General features: G+C 42.3%; 1 protein-coding gene across 2 annotated transcripts in view; it reads right to left on the reverse strand.

Moving 5' to 3' along the window:
- The window catches only part of si:ch211-129c21.1 (uncharacterized protein LOC563087 homolog), a 29952-nt gene that overhangs the window by 1807 nt on the left and 5408 nt on the right, over positions 1 to 22737 (reverse strand). Inside the window, exons 1-14 of one of the 2 annotated variants that reach the window (XM_046352669.1) lie at positions 9603 to 9746; positions 8608 to 8993; positions 8258 to 8400; positions 7984 to 8046; positions 4699 to 4797; positions 3348 to 3447; positions 2864 to 2974; positions 2431 to 2582; positions 2069 to 2241; positions 1628 to 1784; positions 1268 to 1490; positions 758 to 870; positions 202 to 374; positions 68 to 120 (exon numbers count right to left, since the gene is read on the reverse strand). In XM_046352669.1, coding sequence (XP_046208625.1) covers positions 68 to 120; positions 202 to 374; positions 758 to 870; positions 1268 to 1490; positions 1628 to 1784; positions 2069 to 2241; positions 2431 to 2582; positions 2864 to 2974; positions 3348 to 3447; positions 4699 to 4797; positions 7984 to 8046; positions 8258 to 8400; positions 8608 to 8716 — 1669 coding nt within the window. In that variant the 5' untranslated portion in view covers positions 8717 to 8993; positions 9603 to 9746. Of the gene's footprint in view, positions 1 to 67; positions 121 to 201; positions 375 to 757; positions 871 to 1267; positions 1491 to 1627; positions 1785 to 2068; positions 2242 to 2430; positions 2583 to 2863; positions 2975 to 3347; positions 3448 to 4698; positions 4798 to 7983; positions 8047 to 8257; positions 8401 to 8607; positions 8994 to 9602; positions 9747 to 22737 lie in introns of those variants that run through there. The other variant, XM_046352668.1, reaches the window with a different exon arrangement.

A 22737-nucleotide genomic window follows, 5' to 3' on the forward strand; every position in this document is an offset into this window, starting at 1 on the left:
GACTGTACTCTGTCATTTGTTGATAGTGTGCTGGGCCGTGAACAATTAAATATTGAAATCCATTTACCTGATTTCGGACATTCTGAGATGTCACCATCTTTTAGACTTTGAATCATGTTCCTGAAATAGAAAGACTATAAATATGGTATACTGAAATTCTAAATCACATTACTAGAAAGGTATGTGTGTGTTGGATCGTACGTGGGGACTGAGGCAAAGGTTGAGCTGGCCACAGCAGAGCAGAGGCCAGTGGAGAGGTCCCAGCCACAATAAGGGTCTCTGGCTAAGACACAGTCCAGACAAGACTCATAACGGCCACATTCACTCAGAGGCATCTGTACAGCTCCATACTCAGAGCCTGCATACAGCTGACCCTGGGGAAACAAGAACACAAACCAATACCACATGAGTGTCAGCAGCTCAATGAGCATACTTCACCCATGGTTAGTAACAGCAATGACCAGGTGCCATTCTCCTTGAATGCTCTATTGTAAGTGCTAAGGAAATAAATAGTAAATGAGTAACCATCTGTCTGCAGAAATGCCAGGAGACAACAAACTGACATTGATCTAGTTAAATCCTTATGTTGACATATGAACGACCATATGGATATCAATAAAAAGTTGGTATGTTTTGTAAAATGGTGCTGCACCTTGATTGGGAGTTTAAACCAGAGGTGCCGATAAGTACTCGGTAACAAATTTGTTTAAAAGAGCTATTTAAAATAAAGTTAATTGATTGACTGGGTGATTGTTACCGTGCTGGAGAGACGCAGGGTCCTGATAGCCTCTGGGGTCTGGTACAGTTGTATCTCTTCAATGATGAACATCTCTCCAGCGTAGTTCACTGCCTTCTGCACATAGCCGTTCTCTGTGGGGAGAGAAGGACACCCATGTCATTATCAGATCTATTCAAGTCAAATGCGCCGAAGACAACAGGTGTAGACCTTACAGTGAAACACTTACTTACAAGCCCTTAACCAACAATAAGGTTTAAGTAAAAAAATAAGAAATAAAAGTCACAAATTAAAGAGCAGCAGTAAAACAACAATGGCGAGGCTATATACAGGGGGTACCGGTTCGAGGTAATATGAACATGTATGTAGAGTTAGTGACTATGCATAGATAATAAACAGAATAGCAGCAGGGTTAAAAAGGGAAGGGGGGGCAATGCAAATAGTCTGGGAAGCCATTTGGGAAGCCATTTGATTAGCTGTTCAGGCGGGAGAACAAGTCTGTTCTGGGGATGTGTGTGTCCTGTTCAGTACCTGTGCCGATGAACATGACTGCGTATCTCTCCCCATCCAGAGCTAGCACACTGTCCACCACCAGGCGTGTGAACAGGTCTCCCCTTTTGACCAGCAGCGGACGGCCGGTCAGCGGCTGCACGGCATCGTCCATGAGGGGCCGGTCCCTGATGAACTGCAGGGTCTTGTCTGGCAGGTCCAGGGAGCGCTCCATCCCAAGGGTCCGTGCTGCATTGTTAATGCACTGAAAAAAAGATTTATGAGTGGTAATAATACATTTATTACTGAGTTAGTAGCTGAACTGTTAAAAAAAAGTAGATACTTTCCTTTTGTGGCCCTAAACCATTTAGATCTTCACAATTATATTAAAATGGGACATACAGCTCCAGGTCTTGGGGTGGGCACCTCTCCACTGTACATGACCCACTTCACATGGGAAGTCTCCACAGTCACTGGCGTCTTAAACTTCCCCTTATCAAACACGTCTCCGATGGCCGACACACTGTACGCACACACTGCAGACATGTCGGACGAGCTCCTAGTGCAGACAGTCAGAAAAACATGTTTGATGTTTTCAAACCTGAAGTATATCATGGTTAGGGCCCTATGTTTTTCCTGAACACGTGGGAAATACCCTAGGCCCTAGTTAGAGTTAGCCCGCCTGGGGTTTTTCCTGGTCAGGAAAACCTTCTGGCCCTATGATTATGGTAAACATGTGCTTAAAGCAACAGAGTCAGAATATCACGCAGATTAGAAACAGTCCACTTCCCACTTAAACAATGTTGTCAACTCTAAAACCACTGGATTCTACAGACTACTCACGACTGGGGAGTGAACACTGCGTAGAAAACACTTTTGCGCCAGTCATCGTTTTTGAGCAGGAAGACATCCTGTACAATATATGGCAGGCTGGGCTCTGGCAGAGAGCAGTCCAGGCGAGCCTTCAGGAATGACGTCCACTTCCTCTGGAGCGTCCGCTGCCCACCCATATCCCCCTACACAGTATGAGAGACAACATTGGTTCTAGTCAAACAAGTGAATATTTCTGGAGAGAGGACACATGCACACATTATACCCTTGCACTGTTTAAACAGGGTACACATACTGTCCATTATATTTAAAACACCATGTATGAGACAATGAAACTTCTTGCAGCTGAAAGTACATTTGGAACAAGTTTCTACCTTGCAGACACGAGCAACTCTTGACACGGTGAGCTTGTTGTAGAAGTCATACTCCATGGCGTTCTCGCTGAAGAACAGGTAGACCTTATCATCATCCCCCTCTGGGTTGTTATTGCTCTCGGGGACAAGGTCCATGTATACAAAGTTGGGCTCTGAAATCATAAACCATAATGAGCACTTATTACGCTACCTGTCAGGACCTGTTTAACAGCAGCAGTTGAAGTTCAGTTTCATAATTCAAAACACGGGGACCTATAGGATCTAGGCTATCACTCAAGTCAAAGATGTAAAATGCTATGGATACATTTAGCCATTTTAACTTCATATTCAAGTGTTAGTAGATATATATACTATTCACGTGTGCACCATAAGGCATGGTGTATAGTAGTATACAAGTTTATAACACAAGTATGAACAGAGAGGGAGAGGTGACCGTTGAGCCAGGAGCTCTTGAACTCAGTGCGAAGCGCAGAGGAGGAGCTGCGGAGAACCACAGGCTCAGAGCCCAGGAAGTTGATGGAGGTAGCAGAGTAGAGGTCATTCCCTGGCAGACCAGAGACATGACAAGAATCACAACAGAGGAAAATTGATCTTCTAGCAAAGTAAATAATATTGTAAATATTAGTCAAACTAACTAATTTTGAAAATTACATGTGCAATCTCTTTCATTGTGCCACTGGTAACTCAAGCTCCTAGCAACACTTTCAGCCAAAAAGCTAAAAAAAAAAAAAAAAAATTACAAAAATTGAACTGTTCAATTCACAAAGACCCAACCCCCTCACTTTACAAACAAGTCCCATGGCAGCACTTATAGCACAACCCCACTTTGCAGTTTATGAACTTTGAACTTCACCGAGTGCACTGTTCTGTCCTTGTGTGAGAGCAGATAACTAGAGACAGACAGTCACAGTACATACCGACCATGATGGAGGAGTATTTCTGGAAGGGATCAAAGGGGCATTTCCCTTTTCCCTCCTCCTGCGCTTCTTCTAGTCTCAGCTGTCCTTCAGAGTACGTCTGTCAGAGTCACAAACAAAGCAACTATTTAGATGTATTCATTCACAGCTGTTTCAGTGAGAGAGACGTAGGAATATACTTTATACTAAACTCCAAAGGGCAAAATGAGTTACACTCAGCCACTAACAGTAGAGATAAAGAGTGCAGGTGTCTGTAGTATGCATACATTCTACACTCACAGTAAATATTCAGTGTGACAACTGTCTGACTACAGCAGTCACATAATAGTTTCAAACAACAGAGCTATTCTTACACCGAGATGTCCTAGCTGTCCTGTTCAGGCCAAGCTATACCTATGCAATAAGGCACAAAGTGTTGTGTTATATGGCACGGCTAAAGGCTGTTCTTACACACAACGCAACGCATAGTGCCTGGATACAGCCCTTAGCCATGGTATATTGGCCATATACCACAAACCACCAAGGTGCCTTATTGCTATTATAAACTGGTTACCAATGTAATTAGGGCAGTAAAAATATGTTGTCATACCCATGATATACAGTCTGATATACCACGGCTGTCAGCCAATTAGCACTCAGGGCGGGAACCACCCAGTTTATAATTAAGTAATAAGCCCCAAGGGGGTGTGGTATATTGCCAATATTTAGATTTTATTTAACTAGGCAAGTCAGTTAAGAACTAATTCTTATTTACCAGGGAACAGTGAGTTAACATCCTTGTTCAGGGGCAGAACGACAGATTTTTACCTTGCCAGCTCGGGGATTCGATCTAGCAACCTTTCGTTACTGGCACAACACTAACCACTAGACTAACTGCCACCCCACACTATACAACACTAAGGGCTGTTCTTAAGCATGACGCAACACTGTGGTGTATATTGGTCATATACCACAAACCCCCAAGGTTCCTTATTGCTATTATAAACTGGTTACCAACGTAATTAAAGCAGTAAAAATAAATGTCCAGCCCTGAATGCAGATTGGCTGACATCTGTGGTATATCAGAACGTATACCATGTGTATGACAAAACATTTATTTTTACTGCTCTAATTACTTTGGTAACCAGTTTATAATAGAAATAAGGCACCTCTGGGGTTTGTGGTATATGGCCAATATACCATGGCAAATGGCTGTGTCCTAGCACTCCACGTTGCATCGTGTATAAGAACAGCAATTAGCTGTGATATATTGGCCATATACCACAAACCCCCAAGGTGCCTTATTGCTTAAATATACCACAGCTGTCAGCCAATCAGCATTCAGGGCTCGAACCACCCAGTTTATAATTACCATGTAATCACAGGTGGGGCTGAAAGCATTTGTCCCGCACACATACATAGTGCCGTCATCCACTTTATGCAGGGTCCGGATGTAGTTACGGCATTCGATCTGCAACAGGATAGGGATGAGAAATGTCAAGGTTGGTATAGTAATGTACAGATTTCAATGTATGCACAGTTGAAGTCAGAAGTTTACATACACTTAGGTTGGAGTAATTAAAACTTGTTTTTCAACCATTCCACAGATTTCTTGTTAACTATAGTTTTGGCAAGTTGGTTAGGACATCTACTTTGTGCATGACGAAAGTAATTTTTCCAACAATTGTTTACAGACAGATTATTGCACTTATAATTTACTGTATTGCAATTCCAGTGGTTAAGAAGTTTACATACACTAAGTTGGCTGACTTTAAACAGCATGGAACATTCCAGAAAATTATGTCATGGTTTTAGAAGCTTCTGATAGGCTAATTGATATAATTTGAGTCAATTGGAGGTGTACCTGTGGATGTATTTCAAGGCCTACCTTCAAACCCAGTGCCTCTTTGCCTGACATCATGGGAAAATCAAAAGAAATGACCCAAGACCAAAAAAATGGTAGACCTCCACAAGTCTGGTTCATCCTTGGGAGCAATTTCGCCTGAAGGTACCATGTTCATCTCTACAAACAATAGTACGCCAGTACATTGCTCAAAAAAATAAAGGGAACACTAAAATAACACATCCTAGATCTGAATGAATGAAATATTATTGTTAAAATACTTTTTTCTTTACATAGTTGAATGTGCTGACAACAAAATCACACAAAAATGATCAATGGAAATCTAATTTATCAACCCATGGAGGTCTGGATTTGGAGTCACACTCAAAATTAAAGTGGAAAACCACACTACAGGCTGATCCAACTTTGATGTAATGTCATTGAAACTAGTCAAAATGAGGCTCAGTAGTGTGTGTGGCCTCCACGTGCCTGTATGACCTCTCTACAACGCCTGGGCATGCTCCTGATGAGGTGGCAGATGGTCTCCTGAGGGATCTCCTCCCAGACCTGGACTAAAGCATCCGCCAACTCCTGGACAGTCTGTGGTGCAACGTGGCGTTGGTGGATGGAGCGAGACATGATGTCCCAGATGTGCTCAATTGGATTCAAGTCTGGGGAACGGGCGGGCCAGTCCATAGCATCAATGCCTTCCTCTTGCAGGAACTGCTGACACACTACAGCCACATGAGGTCTAGCATTGTCTTGCATTAGGAGGAACCCAGGGCCAACCGCACCAGCATATGGTCTCACAAGGGATCTGAGGATCTCATCTCGGTACCTAATGGCAGCCAGGCTACCTCTGGCAGGCACATGGAGGGCTGTGCGGCCCCCCAAAGAAATGCCACCCCACACCATGACTGACCCACCGCCAAACCGGTCATGCTGGAGGATGTTGCGGGCAGCAGAACGTTCTCCACGGCATCTCCAGACTGTCACAACTGTCACATGTGCTCAGTGTGAATCTGCTTTCATCTGTGAAGAGCACAGGGCGCCAGTGGCGAATTTGCCAATCTTGGTGTTCTCTGGCAAATGTCTGCTGTGGCCTGCTGGAGGTCATTTTGCAGGGCTCCGGCAGTGCTCCTCCTGCTCCTCCTTGCACAAAGGTGGAGGTAGCGGTCCTGCTGCTGGGTTGTTGCCCTCCTACAGCCTCCTCCACGTCTCCTGATGTACTGGCCTGTCTCCTGGTAGCGCCTCCATGCTCTGGACACTACGCTGACAGACACAGCAAACCTTCTTGCCACAGCTCGCATTGATGTGCCATCCTGGATGAGCTGCACTACCTGAGCCACTTGTGTGGGTTATAGACTCAGTCTCATGCTACCACTAGAGTGAAAGCACCGCCAGCATTCAAAAGTGACCAAAACATCAGCCAGGAAGCATAGGAACTGAGAAGTGGTCTGTGGTCACCACCTGCAGAAACACTCTTTTATTGGGGGTGTCTTGCTAATTGCCTATAATTTCCATCTGTTGTCTATTCCATTTGCACAACAGCATGTGAAATGTATTGTCAATCAATATTGCTTCCTAAGTGGACAGTTTGATTTCACAGAAGTGTGATTGACTTGGAGTTACATTGTGTTGTTTAAGTGTTCCGTCATACCGCTCAGGAAGGAGACGCGTTCTGTCTCATAGAGATGAACGTATTTTGGTGCGAAAAGTGCAAATCAATCCCAGAACAACAGCAAAGGATCTTGTTTCCTCTAGCATCTTCACAGGTATAAAAGTATCTATATCCAAAGTAAAAAAAAAAAAAGAGTCCTATATCGACATAACCTGAAAGGCTGCTCAGCAAGGAAGAAGCCACTGCTCCAAAACCGCCATAAAAAAAAGCCAGACTACGGTTTGCAACTGCAACTGGGGGGGGGGGGGACAGATCGTACTTTTTGGAGAAATGTCCTCTGGTCTGATGAAACAAAAATACAACTGTTTGGCCATAATGATCATCTTTATGTTTGGAGGAAAAAGGGGGAGGCTTGCAAGCCGAAGAACACCATCCCAACCATGAAGCACGGGGGTGGCAGCATCATGTTGTGGGGGTGCTTTGCTGCAGGAGGCACTGGTGCACTTCACAAAATAGATGCCATCATGAGGAACAAAAATTATGTGGATATGTTGAAGCAACATCTCAAAACATCAGTCAGGAAGTTAAAGCTTGGTCACAAATGGGTCTTCCAGATGGACAATGACCCCAAGCATACTTCCAAAGTTGTGGCAAAATGGCTTAAGGACAACAAAGTCAAGGTATTGGAGTGGCTATCACAAAGCCCTGACCTCAATCCTATAGGAAATTTGTGGGCAGAACTGAAAAAGAGTGTGCAAGCAAGGAGGCCTACAAACCTGACTCAGTTACACCAGCTCTGTCAGGAGGAATGGGCCAAAATTCACCCAACTTATTGTGGGAAGCTTGTGGAAGGCTTCCCAAAACGTTTGACCCAACTTAATGCTACCAAATACTAATTGAGTGTATCTAAACTTAAAAGCTGAAAGAAATCATTCTCTCTACTATTATTCTGACATTTCACATTCTCAAAATAACATGGTGATCCTAACTGACCTAAGACAAGATTAAATGTCAGAAATTGTGAAAGACTGAGTTTAAACATATTTGGCTACGGTGTATGTAAACTTCCAACTTCAACTGTGCATCTGGTTGGTTTTTTTGTCTTCATTGAGTGTCTTCATAAACAACTGGCAGCATACCACTTCATAGCTGTCTGTGGGGAGAATTGTTTTGTGATTGATGGAGCCACTTACTTCAGCGTGTTTCCCTTTGTATGTGCACTCCCTCTGTTTCTCCTCAGTGACCCGCCAATACACCTGACACAACAGAGAGCTGCACATCAAAGTATGTACTAGGTAATGGTTTTATGGTTCCAAGGCATTGGTATTAGGTCACCACAAAGAAGGTACAGCAGACCTTTTTATTGCAGTCCATTTGTGATGTATTCAAATCATGTAGGCAAATAACACAGGATAACTTATAAGTAAACACAATAACTGAATAGCCGCAATAAACAGAGGTCCCTACCCCAGACTTCTTGATGGAGATATCATTGATGTCCAGGGCATAGACAGCCTCTCGAGCCCCGAGCAGCAGCAGGCCCAGATCCTCTCGAACCAACATAGTGGAGTAGTTCCAAATCCCTTCCTCTCTGAACAGTTTCAGATTGTCTAAAACAGGAAATCATTAGACAACTCAATGAAAACTAAGTATCAAACGGTGTGTGTGAGATCTCATATATATATATTACACACACACACAAGTTATAAATGAAGCAAAACAGACATGTCATTTAGCTAACTTTTTAGTATTTGAGGAAACAGATGCAGTTTACTGCACTGTTATATGAAAGCAGGAAAGGAGACAGAAGGGCTTACCCTGGTAGAGGACACTCTTCCGTGGGATACAACTGTGAGTGTTGTATTCACCGAGACACATAGGGAGGAACAATCCACAGAAAACACCTAGGGCAGAGAGAGGAGACATGGCTTGGTGCCCAGGTGGGAGGGGTTGTGTGGGAGCGCTGCTTAGTCCTGCTCACACCATAACGCACTGTCGATCAAGGACAGCAGTCTCTAGAGAGACTCCAGTCTTAGTATTCCGATGTTCAAAGGCTATGTTGGTGTCAGCCTCCAACATAAATGTTTGTCGCTGCTGCTATCTCTTCTGTAGCCCAGTATAGAATCCATGCTGTCCCAGTAAGGTACTGCCAGCTCAGCCTTCCTGATGCAGGGGATCTTTATGTTGGTCCAGAAGCTCTCATCTAGGGAGAACATAATACATGAGTGAGTGAGACAACATAGAATACTTCATGCCCTCTGAATACAATAAAATAGATAATGCTGATTTTATGATCAAACTAACTGAAAGGGAGAAACAACTGCCTGTATGAAATTAATATGAAGAAATCCCAACCTCCCTTACTCTCCCTTCCTGTCTGTCCATCCCCACTGATAAGGACCTGGGTGTGTGCTGCTCCATTTTGATTAACAGGATACAAGCAGCTGGGAATATGCTCCGGTTGGGGCATGCATGCAGATCACAATGATAATCTAATAGAACACAGAGTTCCCTGTAATTCACTAGTTTTAATTATCTAGCTCCTTCTGCTGCAAGAGCACTGAGTTTTTCCAAACCATAAGACCTGACTAGGACAAACACAGGGCCCCATTAGACTAAAATAGGGCCTGTACAGTTTAACCCAGCAAGGTCACACTCACAAGAAAAACCAAAGGCCACATCTGAGAGGCAACACAAAACACTGAGGGTTTCTTTCTTTCAAAGTTCAAAAAACACAGAAATACTGTTGAAAGGACTCAAAAGAAAAGCCCATTAGATTGTTTAAAAAGTGAGGTTTCCCTCAGCTCCTTACCTGCTGAAAGAGTCTGATAATATCCAGGGACACTCAAAAAGTTGGGCAGACTAGGTGAGCACTACTCCACACCTTTTGTGAAAGCACCCCTTGAAACTGACATACTGGTTCCTTGTTGTTACTTAAAAACACAGAAACGAGCTGGTGCATGCAAGGGAGTGCTCAAATGTTGGCAGAGCAGGTATGTCACACAGTTTACGCCTCAAGGAGGGGGGGGGGGGCTGCAATACAGTTGGGTTAGAATGACTGCAAGTTATTCACTGTGTTTGACAGAGATTTCCAAGCAGTGAAGACAAGCAGGTATGCCAATATTAATAGTACAGAACACTGTAGTTGCCAGTTTTACCATGTTTTCATGTGATGGTGGGAGGGTGAAACAAAGACAGTCTAAAACTACAATCTACCAAGCACAACAATGTAGCCTATTTCTTAATTAAGGCACACTCCTAACTATTCTATAATATTAGATACTTTGTTTGTAATTTCAGGGTGGAAAATATTTTCTTACACATAGGTCCAAAGAACAAACACCTGAAATACATGTCCTGGAATCACTGCAATACCCTGAGATGTTTGCAATGATTTAACCCCCCCCCCCCCCCCCCCAGAATGGAAAAGGAACACAACACACCAGCCACCCCCACCACACATTGAGTGTCAATACAAGACACATGTCGTCAAATGATGTCACTGGCCCTTGAGTGAAGTTTCACTATTCAGTCTTTAGATTCATAAAGCTTTTTATGACACGTAAGCCACACCCATTCACATAATCATCGTCACCTTTAGGTGCGTTTTCAGATGGAGCATGAAGTATGTGAGAAACACAATGGTGTGAAATCCAATGGTGTTATTTTATAAAGTGATGAAGCAATGCAATTTTTTCCAGTACAGCCAGCAAAACTAGCTTGAAGATCCATACAACAAACAAATGAGAACAACACAAAGGCCACGTTATATAAATCTGTACAATTGAACAAACCTAATTCAATACATTCACTGATCTCATCATGCATGAAAGAGTCAAAAGCAATCTAGATCTCCATAATTGATGCAATCCACCTACATAAATAGCATGTGTTGAGAGTAGGCTACAGGACCTAATATCAACTTTGTCTACCAGCCACTGTGGTAGGTAGATTTTTATTTTATTTATCTACCAGCCACTCAGATTTTTAACCAGCTAAAAAAATATATGTTTTAATTACACACAAAAAAAATATTAAAAGATGAACATGCTTAGTAATGTTTTTAAAACAATGACTGTATTACTGGCAAGAAGTAATATGGTATATTGCTCAATGTGATGTCTTTTTTTCTAAAATATCACATTTGATTTGATCAAACTCTCCGCTGCCCCTTTAAGGTTATCGCAGTAACAGGGCCACTCAAATAATCACTTGTGCCTGTTAGAATCTGACTAGAGTAACAGAGGCTGACCACCAGGGTTGCCATGTCCGAGCATTTCTCGCAAATTGGGCAATTTTGATAACGATGTTGCGGGTGAAAATGTATTGGTCGCGGGTTGCAGGTTTTTGGGCTACTTCTAAATTCCCCCGCGGCCGCCGTGGCATTTCTCTTAAAACAAATCTATTTCACTGTGACATGCTGTTAACTGAGGCTGGCTGTTGGTGACTGCGTGAGTGGTGGGGAGGGCGGGAGACGTGTGTGCTCGGCCAGCCCGCTCATTAGGCCGGATTAAGCGGCCGCCTTTGGCAAAAGATTGAGAGGGGGCATTTTCTGAGCTAAACTGACCAAGAAGCGCCTCAAACAACACATAAAACCTCACATAATTTTGCTAAAAAACTATGAAAATCTCTCACCCAGTTGCATATGGGCTTTTTCGGGGAGCGCTGATGCCGCACTTTGATAGTAAGTGCCCACTTTGTCTAAGGCAGGGTCACAACATATTTTGCTTGTCCATTCCCAGTGCGCTTCTCCAGAGTGCTGTTGGAGAGAGACATCTCTGCAGCGCTCCACCAACGTTCTGTAAAAAAAATCTAAGCAACATAAATCATGGAGCAGATATAGGATATGGTAGAAAGAGCATGTGGCCTTTTCTTAAACCTACTACAGGCTGGAGATGAAATGTATGACAATGTAATGAGACGGACACTGTTTACATCATGCAGGTTTCTCCTGGAGCTCAATCAAAAAAAAATTGCTCTCATGTTAACAAACATATCCTAAAAACAGGTCAGGTCAAAGCAAAATGGAGAATAACTGTTGTCCAGTTGTTTCACCCCATTGTCATGATCAGTGGTTTCAAGTTTGTATCCATCCATTTTTGGCAAGCTGATTATAGTGAAAAATAAAATACTTTTGCATTTCCCGCTGTGCAAACACATTGCAAATAGGCTCATGAGAACTGATAAAGTTGGGTAGCTGATATTCAGAGCTTAAAAATTTCGGACAAAACTGTAGGTTTACACCTCAGTAAGCGCGACGCCTTTTGAAACATTCGGAAAATACCTTTTCACCTTTAATTCAGAAACTAAATTTAACCTAACTTCAATGTATTTTCAACATAATTTTGATACTGGGACTATTCTAGTTTCTTGGTTTCGCCTATGGCGGCAAGGACCTTATCCAGTGCGATTAGTACCTCGCTCAGATTTGTCACATTGTCAGCTCTGGATTCGAACCAGCGACTTTTCAGTTACTAGCCCAACGCTCTTAACCACTAGGCTACCTGCTGCTTATAGTGTTCATACTATACGAGGATGGATCTGTGGAAATTCTGCGTTGTATTTTTTTTTGTCTGTATATTCTGTTTGTGGCAGCACCATTTCAGTCATTCCTATACATGCAAATGTATTTGGTCAATAAAGATGATTCAGACATGTTAATCTGAGTTTAGCTGTTGAGTTTACATTTTATTATTTGGGACTAGTTATGTACTGGATGAACGATAGTAGGTTCTCTCCTTTCTGTCATATAATTCAAAATCCCCAATGTGCTGTGCTGTGCTGTGCTGTGCTGTGCTGTGCTGTGCTGTGCTGTGCTGTGCTGTGCGTGCTGTGCTGTGCTGTGCTGTGTGTGTCCTTCCCTGGGCTGTGTGTGTGTCCTTCCCTGGGCTTAACCCTCCAAATACATAACCGACAGTCTCGACTTTATGGAGCAAATTTTTTTAATTAATTTTTTTACCTTGGATAAACAGTAGAGTCTCAGAGCTAGAAACTTGTATATCATACACTACAGTTGAGGAACAATGGGAAAGTAATTCTGCTTTGAAAGTTGATAAACCTTGATTTTGAGAAAATGGCCCTTGAATGTTCTGGTACCTACTGGCTCTTCTTTGTCTACACCCATTCAGCATCTTTCACACCCTCTTCAACTTTAGCCCCACCCATCTCTTTACGGATTCATATGTGAGGCTATGTACTAAACAACCAAAGACTTCAAGAAAAAGGCTGTCTTATAATACAGGTGTGGTTGTAAATTTAATCTGGAGTGCCAGAGTTGTATTTTTTATTTTACTAGGCAAGAACAAATTCTTATTTTCAAGGAACAGTGGGTTAACTGCCTGTTCAGGGGCAGAACGACAGATTTGTACCTTGTCAGCTCGGAGATTCGAACTTGCAACCTTTCGGTTACTAGTCCAACACTCTAACCACTAGGCTACCCTGCCGCCCCAGTGTGCTCTGGGTGTAGAGTTAATCTGAGCATTCTGCCCTAACAGCAGCAGTCAAGCACCCGAGCTAACGTTGGCTAGCTTGCTAGCTACTACTTCCAGACACAAATGAAGGAACTCTGACCATTTTAGTCATCCTAGCAGAGCTGGTTAGGCTGTTATGTTATCCAGTGCATTGGTGATTGCAACTGTACTGCTGGTAAAAATGTAATCACGCTTTTTTGCCAACATTTACTGACACCGGCCATACTCAACAGGTGATGAACATTCTATTCCCAGCCCATTGTTCAACGTCACAATGTCTGCTTCGCTATTGTTGGCAATGAGACCTGCCCACGTTGCTGGTAGTTAAAATGTAAACAACAAAATATTACTCATGGAACTCGAGGGTGTCCTGTTCATATAGGGGAAATACAGGTATGTCTATTTTGCCAAATATCTCGCAATGTGTATATTTAGATTTTTTAAAAGTCGGACACCATTTTCTAAGTCTGGGCAGCGAGCTCGGTTGTCATCCAATGTTAGCCCCAAAATAATTTTTGCCCTTTAAACGTTGAGCTCCCCCCATTATTTTTCTATGGAGAGGCATGCTGGTTTATTTTGCCAAATACTTCACAATGTGTATATTTATATATTTTTAAGTCGGGCACCATTTTAAAATCAGGAGAATCTCTTTGTAATTATGTAAGTCTGGGCAGCGAGCTCAGTTGTCACCGATCACAAGGCCATAAAAAGTCAGAAGTTTTCATTTTTCCCTACCTTCTCATTATGCAGACATAAGCACAGTTGACACCATCGAGGTGCGGATGTTACTTTCTACACAAGTTGTTTTTTTCCCAGTTTCATCCGACGAGCAGATTGTGGTGGTAAAATAAAAAGGGATACATTCTTTTGTGCCATTTAGGCTAAATGGAATTCTAAGCATCACTCAACAGGCTCTGCGAACATTAGATTCCATTAATTTGCTATGGGCTCGCTCGGGTGAATTTTGACTCATTCTATTGTCCGTCCTACTAACAGTACAATTTAACTTGAAATTAAAATGGACAAAATTTGTAACCTGTAATATCAGAAAATGGAGCTAGCTAGACTCTCCCTCTCTGTCATGGATGCCATGGTTGCCCTTAGTTTGAAGATGCAATCTGGACAGGTGTTTTATACAAACGGCCTTCTGTGTTCCCTTTTCGGCTCTTGATTGCAAATATGCAGACAAACGCCAGAATTTTCTCCATCTCCTCAGTTATCATACTCTAAATCCACTGATTTCAAATCTCGGCTCTCCAGAAAATGAAGAGCAACCCTTACGCAGGTCTACTACGTGATATCTTTTTTTTAAGTAGCGTTAGAAAGGATTACCTACACATACTGACCAGCTCATATTGTAGACAGAAGTGTGCTACATGACACACCAATCCGAACTCGTCGCTCGGGATGTCCAGCCTACTCATTATCTTAGCCAATCATGGCTAGCGGGAAGGTTGCTGTCTTTTTCCATGGCTAAACCAACTAGGCTCGTAATTTAATTTAATTTGCATTTACTAAATGGCATACACATTTGTTAATAATAATAATAATAATAATATAATATAATATAATAATAATAAATGCCATTTAGCAGACGCTTTTATCCAAAGCGACTTACATTCATGTGTGCATACATTCTACGTATGGGTGGTCCCGGGGATCGAACCCACTACCCTGTGGTTACAAGCTCCATGCTCTACCAACTGAGCTACAGAAGGCACATGAAAGTTCACATGTTCCAGAAGGCATTTCTGCCAAAAAACGCATTTTGATAAAAATAAAATTTACGTTCAGATGGCGCTCATGTGAATTAGTGATGCGCAACAAACGAGTCACATATTGGATCCTGCCTGCAATTAGTGGACTTGTTTTATGATGTTTTCTAGAGCTGACTGCCTGATTTTAATTTTGTGCAGTGCATCGCAAATAAAAGGTTCATAATAGTAATCACAACACTGGACACTTATTTTTGATCTGTGAAAATGATGTTCTGCTCTCTCAAAGTCACACTTGCAAGCTATTAAATTTAAATTTGCGCACGACTGGCCTGCACACTCGCGGGACCGATCCTCTCCTTGCTCGCTCGACCATTTTCTTTTCTCTCGACTCAGTGTTAGCTCGCGCAATGATGTTTCATCTCGTGCTCGTTCAACTAATGGATCAGATTTGACACCATAACATTCTACCCGCATTTGGCAGGTGTTAAAGGCATATTATGGGATTTTGGCAAGGATGCCCTTTATCTACTTCCCCAGAAGCTATCTGCTAGCATGCCCTGATACACATTTTAGTCTAACATACCTGCGATCGATCGACCACAGGTATGTTACACATTTTAGTAATCCCAAAACTTTTTGATAGATCGATTTAATTTCTATCGGCCTAGAGAGAGGAAAGTGGGAAAGGGTTCAAAGGCTACCTGTAAATACCAGGAAAGTCTGAGTGAGAAGAGAGGTGAGGTGGAGGCGATCATACAGAGCGTCATGCTCTCTAAACAGTTCAGGACTCTTATGTTATGAAGATATGTTTAACGCAGATATTTGGTTCAACCACTGGCATAGTTCAATGTGTAGAGCTCCACTACAGAAGGCAAAGGGCATCTAGATGTGTACTTTGCAGAATACCTGATATGGCAGCCCCCAAAACAAACTTGCACTGACCATCCACTCCAATATTATCATCTGGATTTGGTGCAGATGTTCTGAGAATAGGCCTACAGGCCTGAGACTTAGTAGTGCCTCTACATTTGACTTGAGCTAAAATGCACTCTCCTAATCTGTAGGCTACTGCTGTACATAAAGAAGTTGTTGTACTATAACTGATTAACCAGCAGAGTAAAAATGGCAGTGACCGTGTGTTCCATGGGGCTGGGTATGAACAGTGGCTATGACACTCCTTGTGTCATAGCCACTGTTGTAAAACACCATTCCGTGGAACACACACACACCACACACACACACACACAGTTCAGGACTAGGTTATTTTCACTAGCTCAGATGAATAAATTGTATACAAATTACAATAGGCCACCAGATTTGTTTTTAGGGTGAGAAAGTTAATTAATTAGGAATAATACAATACAAATAATTGCAAAACTTTTTTTTCTGTGAATGGCTTCCTTGTCAAGGACCAGGGTTGTTTGTTGAGATCAGCCACTGGGGACTTCATATTAGGCTTTAACAAAACATTTGTGTAAAACATATTTTATATACAATGACTTCAGTATAAACAGGCAACCGGTCACAAACTCAGACGCCTCCTGCGCCTCGATCGGTTGTTTATGAAGTTTTATTTTGTTCATAAGTGTTTGTGTCAACACCTGCTACCGACTAGCTAGCTAGGTTGCAATGGAGCCCGCTTTGCCTGGGATAGCTAATGAACATTTCCAACGCTGTGTTTACTACTCTCTTGTCCGGGACAATATTGACAATCCAGAGTATCAATGCGGCAATTGTTTGCGGAGGATTACGGGAATGAGTTGGCTATCCTTAGCAAGTCAATTTCAATTCTGCACAAACTTATGGGGAAAAAGCTCATTGGAAGGTCCTCGTTCTCAACTCCTATGGCTGGACGCTGCTCGGGCTTTGTGGATGTATCCCACATCCTTGTCATCTATCCCTATCCGAACGGCCTGTGCTACCTGGAACTTACCAGCCAAGGAAGTCATCTCCGTCGGCTTCTCCTCCATCTTGTAATTGGAGTAGACTGAGAACAGCAAGAGGATTGTTTCAAATCAGCACTTCATTTGAAACCAAAGGCAGCATCATGCTGCTAAGCGGACTAGTGTGTCTGCGACAGGTGAGGAATAGCGTCGCCGCCCTGGTGTCTGATCTACCTGCACCTTCGTCGCAGGGACTGCGATGGCTGTGCTGACTCCAGCTACAGACTCTAGCAACGGCTTTGTCGTAGAGTTCGGCTCCTTTCCCGCTTTCTGGACCTGATGGGGCACTGCCTGCTGTGAGAGGTCTGGACCTATTGCCAGGAGCTGCGGGCGTATGCTATCCTGCTTCTCATGGGCCTGTGAAAGGTTCCACAAATTGTGTGAGGGGTAGGAATGGGCAGATTTCTCCATCCCCGTCGCACGCCGTTGTACTGGGCAGTTCAATGGTGAAAAATGTCTCAGTCCCTGGAGCAAAAATGTTGTGCTATCCAGGAGCAGAGGACCTTAATAAGCTGCTCCCAAGCATTTTAAAACTGCATCAGGAAATTGAGTCTATCATAGTTCATGTGGGATTGAATGACATTATCAAAAGGCAGCTCAGAACAGCTGAAGATCAATTTTAAAGAACTTATTGGGTCTCTGCTTTACACCAACAAAATGCCCCATAATATCTGGCACTGGGCCCTCAATCGTGGCATTGAACATTTCAGCAGACTCTTAGCCCTCCATAACTGGCTACGTGACTATTGCAGCTCTGCAGGTGTAACATTTGACAATTTTGATACCTTCTGGAAACAAAGCTTGTTTTATAAGGAGGATGGGATCCACCCAAATCATTTGGGTTCCTGGATCCTTTCACAGCATCATAAGCATTTCCCAGCATTGAGACAATGACTTATCAATGACCCAAGCCCAGATCCATTAATTCATACCATTGTGTCACTGAGTTGTCATAATGCTTGACCAAATGTACATTATCCCAGGGGCTTTGGAAGACAATGTAAGTAACCTCATATGTCCCTCTAACTCCCCTGAATGCCTCTGCTGATCCTACGGCTATTGTATGCAGTAATCATGTCCCTATGAAGCTATAGTTATACTGTTATCACTGAGGCGGTGTGCCCTAGTAGGAAGTCCAGTGTGCAGCTCACCCTGCACTAACATAAATAACATGAGCATGTCTACCTCTTCTAAGCTTCCCAGTAAACCAATGAAAACTATCAAGCATCCCAGAAAAGTGCTAAGTTAACATATGTAGCTTAAAAAACAAGGTTAATGAAATCACTAACTTTCTAGTAACAGATTAAATTCATATTGTCATCTCCGAAAGACATTTAGATAATACCTTTGATGATACAGTGGTAGCAATGCATGGCTATAACATCTACAGAAAAGACAAATGCCAATGGTGGAGGTGATGCCATTTATATTCAGAACCATATTCCTGTGAAGCTTAGAGAGGATCTCATGTTAACTACTGTTGAAGTAATGTGGCTACAGCTTCATCTGCCTCACCTAAAGCCCATTCTTGTGAGAAGCTGCTATTGACCATCAAGTGCTAACAGTCAGTATCTGGATAACGTGTGTGAAATTATTGATAATGTATGTGCCATCAACAGAGAGATATATTCTCTGGGTGATTTCAATATTTTCTGGATTTCATCAAGCTGCCCACTCAAGAAAAAGCTTCAAACTGTAACTAGTGCCCGAAATCTGGTTCAGGTTATCAATCAACCTACCAGGGTAGTTACAAACAGCACAGGAATGAAATTATCAACATGTATTGATCACATCTTTACGAATGCTGCAGAAATTAACTTTAATGGAGTATCCAAATCCATTGGATGTAGTGATCACAATATAGTAGCCATACATAGGAAAACCAAAGTTCTAAAGACTCAGTCTAATATAGTGTATAAGAGGTCATACAATACGTTTTGTAGTGATTCTTGTTGTTGATGTAAAAAATGTTTATTGGTCTTTGGTGTGTAATGAGGAGCAATCAAACGCTTCACTTGAATAAGCCATTTCATAAGTGTGTCCAGTTACTAATAAGCATGCATCCATTAAGGAAATTACAACAAAAAACGTAAATCCCAATGGATTGATGGGGAATTGAAAAATGTTATAGTTAAGAGGGATGAGGCAAAAAGGAATGGCAAATAAGTCTTGCTGCAGAAACGATTGGCAAATGTATTGTAAATTGAGAAGTCATGTGACTAAACTGAATAAAATGATTAAGTACACTATCAAACAAAGATAGAAGACAAAATAATTATAGTAAAAAGCTTTGGTACACCTTAAATTAATTTCTGGGCAAATGGATAAACTCAGCTCCATCACTCATTGAATCAGATGGCTCATTCATCACAAAACCCACTGTCATTGCCAATTACTTTAATGTTTTTTTTTCTTTGGCAATATTAGAAAACGCTGACACTATACATCCAAGTATTACTGATCAAATTATGAAAGACAAACATTGCAATTCTGAAATGTTATTTTTTACCAGGTAAGTTGACTGAGAACACATTCTCATTTAGAGCAACTGTACCATAAAGGGAGTGTGGAAGAGGTGAAAAAATGGTTGTCTATCAATAATGACAAACGACCAGGGTCTGATAACCTGGATGGAAAATTACTGAGGATAACAGCAGATGATATTGCCACTCCCATTTGCCATATCTTCAATCTAAGCTTACTAGAAAGTGTGTTCCCTCAGGCCTTGAGGGATCAAAAGTAATTCCGCTCCCCAAGAATAGTAAATCCCCTTTACTGGCTCAAATAGTCAACCAAAATCAGCCTGTTACCAACCCTTAGTAAAGTTGTTGTTGACCAGATAGCATTTTACTGAAAACAAATTGATAAAACAGACTTTCAGCATGCTTCTAGGGAAGGACATTCAACAAGCACAGCACTTGGCTGAGAGAAATTTATGATAAAAAGATTGTGGGATATGTTTTGTTAGACTTCAGTGCGGCTTTTGATATTATCGATCATAGTCTGCTGATGGAAAAAAAATGGTGTTATGGCTTTACACCCCTGCTATATTGTGGATAAAGAGTTACCGGTCTAACAGAACACAGAGGGTGTGTTCTTTAAAAATGGTAGCCATTCCAACATAATACAGGTAGAAATCAGGAATTCCCCAGAGCAGCTAACAAGGCCCCTTTTTCATTTTTTACCTCCTTTATCTACCCAATTTTGGAATATCTAAATCGGTAGTCTCATCGCTGCAACTCTCCAACAGAATCGGGAGGCGAAGGTTGAGAGCCATGCAGCCTCCAAAACATGACCTGCTAAGCCACACTGCTTCTTGACACACTGGTTGCTTAACCCCGGAAGCCAGCCTCACCAATGAGTCAGAGGAAACACCATCCAACTGATGACCGAAATCAGCCTGCAGGCGCCCGGCCCGCCACAGGGTGTCACTAGAGCACAATGAGCCAAGGAAATCTCCCGAGCCAGACCCTCCCCCTAACCCGGACGAAGCTGGGCCAATTGTGCGCCACCCCGTGGGGCGCCCGATCACGGCCATCTGTGACACAGCCTGGGATCGAACCCGAGGATGTAGTGGTGCCTCAGCACTGCAATGCCTTACACCGCTGCCTCTTACTTTTTTCAATGTTTACTAATGACATGCCACTGGCCATGCGTAAAACCAGTGTGTATGCATGAGGATGACTCAACATGTCAGCTACTACAGCGAATGAAATCACTGCAACCCTTAAGGAGCTGAAGTTAAATTCTGAATGGGTGGCAAGGAATAAGTTAGTCATAAATATTTCAAACTAAGCATTGCATTTGGGACAAATCCTTCACTAAACCTTTACTAAATATTGTCATAAATAAATGTGAAGATTGAGCAAGTTGAGGTGACAAAACTGCTTGGAGTAACCCTGGATTGTAAAACTGTTGTCGTGTCTTTGGCTATGCCGGATTAAGTGATATGACATGCTATTCTATAAAATCCTTTCTCTGTAATGAATATTACCTGATTAAGCTAATCATGTAACTGTAATTAACTAGAAAGTCGGGGCACCACAAAATAATGTTTATAGAGCTGTTATCTTCCGAATAAACTCTTAAAGACCTAGTAATATTTTACATCAATAGCAGTCAATATTAATCGTCACCTTAGTCTCAACCAAGTCTCAACCAAGAATTTACAACTTTCAGAAATCTTCACAAACCCTGGCTAACAAGTTGAATCAGCAATACAAACGTTGGTTTCATTATTTATTTACTAAATAACCACACAGAATTACATATACACAGAATGCAAATGATGTCATACAGAAAACGTCCCTGGTTGACGGAGCCGACATGACGGCTGGTTACACAAAGGAAAAGGGGTTGGGTTTGAGTGAAAGAGCGGGAAGCCTGAGGAACAAAGGGAGAAGCTATGCTATCGTAAATACAGTATTTTATGCAATCTAAATTACCACACATTTGGAAAAGGAAAATGCAATAAATATTTACTCTGAGCTGCGCATCGGTAGGTTGGTCGTAGATGCTGGCCGTGTTGCCCAACAGAGATCTTCCTATCCTCGGAAGAATGTCTCTGGTAGTAAACTGGCTCGTTGTAGTATCGTTGTTGTGTGTTAGACTGGATCCGTCGTCAGTCCTTTCCTAGCCCACGTTTACAGCGGCCGCTGCTAACTCAACAGCTAGGAGGTATCACTTCTATAGTGAGTAAGAGTTCAAAGTTCATACCATTCGCAAACCAAAGCTCACTCTGAGGTGTGCTTAGTTCTGTAGTTGACATGTTCGTCCTTTTAACGTGGGACCACACTCCTCACGTCCTCAGAACCGGAGGTTACATTTTCGTTAAGGGCTTTATATAGTGGTAGGAGAGAGGGCATGTTTCATAGTTTACAACCAATGTCTCTTCAAATGGGCGGGCCCCTGAGTGAGCAGAGCTTTACCCTTATGAAAACCAAATTCTCTCATTTGGAAGCTAAAATTCCATTTAACCTTTTCACAAATAGTTTCATATTTAAATATTTAAATTGCACAACAATTCCATGTGTATCTGATAACTATAATGTGTAGACTTTCCAGAATACAGTTTGTCATCCTATCTTTAATAAGAATGTCTCAGATGACAACCGAACTGACATCATATTCATTAAGTACCAACGCATATTTTCAACTGGTTGGATTACCTAAATATGGTTCCTTTCCCCCCACCTTTTGATGCTCCCTGACTCTCTATGTTTAACATTCAGTAGAGTCAAGTGAGGAAAGGGAGAAAGGTATTTATGGGGGTTGGGGGGAGTCATAAACCTTACCCACAGGTCAATGTCATGACACTGTCATGGTCAAAACATGTTGATGTAACATCTCAAATGTGAAGTCTGTCCATAATAAAGCACTGCTTTTCCTACAGGCTTCAGGCTCTAGTTTTGCACCTGGAATACTGTTCAGTCGTGTGGTCAGGTGCCACAAAGAGGGACCTCCGAAAACTACAATTGGCTCAGAACAGGGCAGCACTACTGGCCCTTAAATGCACATGGCGAGCTAACAATAATATGCATGTAAATCTCTCATGGCTCAAAGTAGAGAAGAGATTGACTTCATCACTACTTGTTTTTGTGAGAAGTATTGACACGTTCCATGCACTGAGCTGTCTGTTTAAAACTACTAGCAAACAGCTCGGACACCCATGCATACCCCACAAGACATGCCACCAGAGGTCTCGTCACAGTCCAAGTCCAGAACAGACAATGGGAGGCACACAGTACTATACATCACCATGACTATATGGAATTCTATTCCACATCAAGTAACTCATGCAAGCATTAAAATCACAT

The sequence above is a fragment of the Oncorhynchus gorbuscha genome, linkage group LG06 (genome assembly GCF_021184085.1).
Source record: "Oncorhynchus gorbuscha isolate QuinsamMale2020 ecotype Even-year linkage group LG06, OgorEven_v1.0, whole genome shotgun sequence".
Taxonomy (NCBI): Eukaryota; Metazoa; Chordata; class Actinopteri; order Salmoniformes; family Salmonidae; genus Oncorhynchus; species Oncorhynchus gorbuscha.